Here is a 6,237-nt window from a genome sequence, read left to right on the forward strand (position 1 = left end):
GTCAAGCTGAAGGACTAAATCAATGTGAGAGATGCTGCAGACATATTGTGCAAATAATTTCTGGCTCATGCAGCTTTCATACAAGATAGGAAGAATCATATGAGATATGACAAATGATAATCTCCTGATTTAAAAGACAGAAAAAGCATGCAATATATAAAGATTCTGGTTTTCTAAAAACCCTTTATAAGCATGACTGTGCTCTTTTAACGAATCAGGCTTTCTCCTCATCTCTGGATATAATGTGGTTCAGCTTGATAAGCTCTAATAGGGGCATGTAATTAGACTCTTTGCATAGAGGCTGTCTCTGCACAAAGAGCACCACCGCATTTTATTAACTTGACAGTTTAACTTTAAGGGTAGAAAAAAAACCCCAGCATCTCAGAGTAAGGCTCAAATTAGCCCAACAGCAGTAAACACAATTACCCACTTTAAAACAATACTGACACTAATTAGGCCACCAATGAATTACTTTAAAGTCATGCTTTATCTCAAATAACACCGCAGCGCTTAGGAAAAAAATAAGATAGCTACCTGACAAAATATTCGTAAATTAAATTTGTTTAGAAAAATAATATAAATATATGTATGTCTTTATCTGTGTTTGTTTTCATTATTAAGCATATTTAATATCCACTATCATTTCAGAATATAAAGATACTGAAAAAAAAATAATTCAACCCACATGACAAGACTGTGCTGATCTGAGAGTTTAATAACTTTTAATAATAATAATAATAATAATAATAATAATAATAATGATATAATATTATCAGGTTAAACTGCAACTAAAGGACACAACACAATTTAATCTTGTTTGTAAGTGGTTTTGTTAATTTAAGCTGCAACTTTGTATATCTCTATCATCTATCTATCATCTATCATCTATCTATCTATCTATCTATCTATCTTATATGTATGTACGTGGGGGAAGTCGTGGCCTAATGGTTAGAGAGTTGGACTCGTAACCCAAAGGGTGTGGGTTCGAGTCTTATACCGGCAGGGATTGTAGGCGGGGGGAGTGAATGTACAGCGCTCTCTCCCACCTTCAATACCACGACTAAGGTGCCCTTGAGCAAGGCACTGAACCCCCAACTGCTCCCCGGGCGCCGCAGCAAAAAATGGCTGCCCACTGCTCCGGGTGTGTGTTCACGGTGTGTGTGTGTGTTCACTGCTGTGTGTGTGTGCACTTAGGATGGGATAAATGCAGAGCACTAATTCCGAGTATGGGTCACCATACTTGGCCACATGTCACTTCACTTCACATGTGTATGTATGTATATACAAATCTGACACTCGTGAAAACGCACTCCAGAAAAATATGAAAATGTTTTGCATTCAGCATAAATACATTTGACTGAAAAATTAGCAGGAATTAAAATTAATAAATTATAGATGAACGGAAAAAACGGATAAAAGTTTGACAAAGTTATATGTGATTTGAAGCAGATGTCTACAATGAATGAATGAATGAATGAATAAATGAAAAAAACACTCTGGCACCCTCCTCTTGCATATTTCATATAATAGGCTACATTAATAATAAACTTTTCATTTCAGATAACACTTTTTCATAAACACTTTAATATAAGGTATGAAATATTATCTTGCATTCAAAGTCTCAAACCTTGTCAAGTAATATTATATGATGGCTTGCACACCAAATGTCAATTTACTGTACATGTATAAAATAAAATAAAATAAAATAAACAACCTTGACACCCTTTCCCATAATACATAAATAATATATCTCACATTTCTAATAATACAGTTCAATAATTAACTGAACATATAATAAGTAATATATTATTGCTCTAGAGTATATATCATGGTTTGTTGTCCAACAACTGTGAATTTACGTATTTATATTTCAATAAATAAATAAATAAATCCCAGTCCAGACGTCCTCCTCCCTCTTGTTATCCTTTCAGCGTCTTTTCCCATAATGCAACAGTCAACAAAGGAAGAGGGAGAGAAACGGACTGTAGCCAAAGTGGCAAACTAGCACAAAGAAAGAGGAAGAGAGAAATGGGGCTGTCATTCAACTTTAAGGAATGTTTCTCTCATCAAACGGGCAAATACAGCTAAGGAAAAAACAGCCTGGGCTCTTCACGTGTATGAGATGATGACAGACCACGAGCAGTGGGTGTTTATGTAGTTAAGCAGCTCTTGTTCGTGCGAGGGAGTTGTTACTGGATGAGCTTAGCAGCTAGCAGTCTATTATTAGCACGGTAATGCTAAATGCAACCCTCGTCGTCAGATTTACAGACACGTTCGACCCAGATCCATCTTTCTGAAGCAGGAAAGGGGGGTTATACTCTATTTATTTAAAGTGGTAAGTGGACATAATTTGTTGTATGTACGTTAATATTTACACTCTATTTGTGTCGGACATGATGAAGGTCCCATAGCCTGCTAGCTAAGTCAGCTCATTTCAGGCCTGTTCATTTTGCGAGACAAAGTTACAGAGTTTGAGCTGACTGTCCAAACTTAAAAATATATTATAATTGATTAATATTTAAATTTTGTAGTCCTGTGTTGCTTTATGGTTATTGAGTTGGATACTGTCGTATCATATTCAAGCTAAATGTGTTTATATAAAGGCCTGTGACAGTTCTGCAGTAAACTGCTCTTTTTGAGGAACACCATGAACGATTCTAAGTAAGTAAATGCATTCAAAGCAATACTTTTTGGTTTTAAATTTTGTGAAGGACGTGTTTGTAAACTGATCTATTGGTTTTATGTCAACACATTATTTATAACCGCCTGGTTAGCCTTCGAGATTGCACCTCGTGTTGATTTGAGCGTAGTAAAATTCAAACAATAAACATCAAATGTCAGATCTGACAGTTTTGTAATATTATATATAATATTTTAAACCTGTGTCAATAATATATTATGTTACACATGTTTGAAATGTTAACTTGGACTCATCTAACAGCCTAACTTGACATAAAATATGTTTCAAAAGTAAATGTGTGAAAAGTGCAAAACGGTAGTAAACAAGTACTAATTGTGTTTTTGTGAATATAAGCATTATTAATAAATGTGATTTGTGGAATTGGCATTGCAAACTGGATACATTAAACTAGGTAATGATTATGTAGTTAAAGGGGTCATATGATGCTTTTTTAAAGATCATTATTTTGTGTATTTGGTGTAACAGAATATGCTGACATGCTTTAATGTTCAAAAAACACATTATTTTTCAAATACTGTACATTATTGAGAGAAAGGAAAACGTGAAATCGCATCATATGACCCCTTTAAATGTAGGTATTTGTAGCTTTGTTTGGTTCTCATGGTCATGGAAATTCTACAATTATCAGGTAATATTGAAATCAATTTTCAGTTTTTTTAAGAAGGAAAGAAACTGAAAATATAAATATGTGAAATAAAAAGGAAGTAAACACTAACCAACAGTGCACACAATAATCTGGTACGGGAGTCACATTACTCAAATAAAGGCAAGGCAATGCTAACTTTACATACAATACACAGTGAATATGACATAAATATGACAGCAGGAAACTGGATATATCTCAGCATAGTGTAAAGTTGCTCACTCTAACAAGTCAAGTGTCAGCCGATCTCTTCTGTCCACGTTTAATTCACACAGTGTGGTTCACACAAACAAACTGTCACACACAGACAAACATACATTTTTATACACAATGTAATACACTCTTTAGCTGGATTTAACAAAATTTGCAGGGTTTATGGACCTAATGCAGATTTTCTGAATGTCAGCAGTTTTAAAAATATGCCAAAAAGCATTGTAGCATTTGCTTGTGACCTAATGAAGATGGAACGTTGGAATCTTGTGCATCTGCACTTTGGCTGTGGTCAAAATACAAGTCCCACTCTTGACACTTATCAGCCACACAGAAAATAAAAATCCAAATACTGGCCAATATATCAGATGACTTGAAAAGTCTTGATAAATCAAAACGAGTAAGAACTCTTGTTTGTTTTTTTTTTTTTTTTTTGGTTATTTCACTTTTTATATGATGTCTTATCTCACATTTTCCAGATGATGAAGGCTTTGGCGTTCACATGATTGACATTTCCCAGTCACATGGCCAGACTCTGTGGTTAGCATCCTTTGGTCAGCTGATAGGACCGTCCCATGCCCTCACCTGACTGGGTGTACAAGGATGAAGAAGATCAGTCTGAAGACGATCAGAAAGTCACTTAACATAAAGGGCAAAGAAGATGGGGATTTCGTCATGCTCCAGCAGCCGTCATTAGCGGCCGAGTTCACCAAGGATGACTCTCTCTTCGGAGGCTGTTACACTAAAGGGCTGGTAGGTTGCGATCTTAATGGGGAGGATGAGAAGGATCATAAGAACCGATCGAAGAGCGAAAGTCTTATGGGCACTCTAAAGAGAAGACTGTCTACCAAACAGAAAGCGAAAGTCAAAGGAGGCTCCACCACGGTGGGCTCTGGAGATGATGACGACACCTTCTCTTCCTCGTCGGTCCCGATAAGCTTTAATGAAGTCAAAGCCCAGCGGCCCTTAAGATCCTCGTCCCTCCGAAGCCATCATTACAGCCCTTCTCCGTGGCCTTTCCGGCCAGTCGTCTCTGAAGAGACTTGCATCAAGATGGAGGTGAAAGTCAAAGCTATGGTCCACTCCCCCAATCCCAGTCCCTCCCTCAATGGTATCAGAAAGGAGTTCCATGACATCCAATTAGAAGGTTTGTTCCAGGATCAGAGCGAGTCTCTGAAGGACATGGATACTCAGAGTGGCAACTTGCATTTGAACATTGAGGATCACGTGCCTATTGGACTCACACCTCAGGACTACATCCAGTACACAATGCCTTTAGATGAGGGAATGTACCCAGATTCGTCCCAGTCCTTCTGCTTGGATGGTCCCTCGCCAATGGAAGTGGTCGATCAGGTCGAATCTAGCTCGTTGCACGTGGATCAGGGCCCGGATGACCACGATCTCATGCCATCGGACATTCTCATGGAGCAGGCGGTGAACGGACACCTTCCTGGTACTCCGGCGATGGTCCTTTCCAACTCCAGAGCCGACACACCTTTATTTTCTCCCTCCCTGTCACCTCTTTCCAACAACAATATTCCAATGACCCTCTCCGGGTTCAGTGGTGCAGACTCTCATGTTGTCGAGAGAGTGAGGCACCACCTGAACTTTGACCCCAATTCCGCTCCCGGTGTTAGCAGGGTGTACGATTCTTTCCAAAGCGGCGGACCCATGGTTGTAACAAGCCTTACGGAGGAACTTAAAAAACTGGCCAAGCAGGGTTGGTACTGGGGACCTATAACTCGATGGGAGGCTGAGGAGAAGCTCATCAACCTTCCAGACGGCTCTTTTTTGGTGAGGGACAGTTCAGACGATCGCTATCTCCTCAGCCTGAGCTTTCGGTCACAGGGAAAGACGCTTCACACCAGGATCGAACATTCAAACGGCAGATTCAGCTTTTACGAGCAGCCAGACATAGAAGGTCACACTTCCATCGTAGATCTCATCGAGCACTCTATAAAAGACTCTGAAAACGGCGCGTTCTGTTACTCCAGATCCCGTCTGCCGGGGTCCTCCACGTACCCCGTTCGCTTGACCAATCCCGTCTCACGGTTCATGCAAGTCCGTTCCCTGCAATATCTTTGCCGCTTTGTCATCCGACAGTACACGCGGATAGATTTGATTCAGAAACTGCCTTTACCAAACAAAATGAAAGATTATTTGCAGGAGAAGCACTACTGAACAGACTGTAGTGGGATATGGTAATAAATTGCACTTTTTGTTGAGGGGAGCGTTCTTAAAACAGTTTACATATATGGAGGTCAGGTGATCAGTTACGTAGGTTGATCCGATCTCCCCACAGAAATATGCGGTAAATTTGTTGTTGCTCAGATTCAGTGTTTTACATTTTGCAGGTCTTTTCAGAGCAACGTGGTAAGTCCAGAAACTATTTAGTATTGGGATGCCATGCCTAATACACATATTCGTATTGATTATATGAATGTTTTGCAGTAATGCTAATACAAAGCTTGGATTTGAAGATTGGATGTTGCAATAATGTGCTTCATTCATCAATAGTTTTGCTGTAGTGTAAAGGCCCTTTCACACGGTACGCGGCAGTCGCTAGTGTCTAGTTCATTCTCAATGGGAGACATGCGGAAAGCGGCAAAACGCTGGCGGTTTCGCTAGCAGCACGGAGGAGGAGCGCAAGTGGTGCTCGTGCAACCAAAATCCTGCCGCTACC

General features: G+C 39.5%; 1 protein-coding gene across 3 annotated transcripts; it reads left to right on the forward strand.

Annotated features, from left to right (window-relative positions):
• Positions 1 to 1,968: 1,968 nt before the first annotated feature.
• On the forward strand, positions 1,969 to 5,784 carry socs6a (suppressor of cytokine signaling 6a). Of its 3 annotated transcripts, none has more exons than XM_016487404.1 (2): positions 1,969 to 2,335; positions 4,034 to 5,784. In XM_016487404.1, the coding sequence occupies exon 2, from the start codon at positions 4,158 to 4,160 to the stop codon at positions 5,733 to 5,735; it is 1,578 nt and encodes a 525-aa protein (XP_016342890.1). In that variant the 5' UTR covers positions 1,969 to 2,335; positions 4,034 to 4,157; the 3' UTR covers positions 5,736 to 5,784. The 3 variants fall into 3 exon arrangements, with proteins under 3 accessions (XP_016342890.1, XP_016342892.1, XP_016342891.1); XM_016487406.1 differs by lacking the exon at positions 1,969 to 2,335 and adding an exon at positions 2,646 to 2,661; XM_016487405.1 differs by lacking the exon at positions 1,969 to 2,335 and adding an exon at positions 3,728 to 3,954.
• Positions 5,785 to 6,237: the final 453 nt, after the last annotated feature.

This window comes from Sinocyclocheilus anshuiensis, unplaced genomic scaffold (assembly GCF_001515605.1).
Source record: "Sinocyclocheilus anshuiensis isolate Anshui unplaced genomic scaffold, SAMN03320099.WGS_v1.1 scaffold1529, whole genome shotgun sequence".
In the NCBI taxonomy this organism is placed as follows: domain Eukaryota; kingdom Metazoa; phylum Chordata; class Actinopteri; order Cypriniformes; family Cyprinidae; genus Sinocyclocheilus; species Sinocyclocheilus anshuiensis.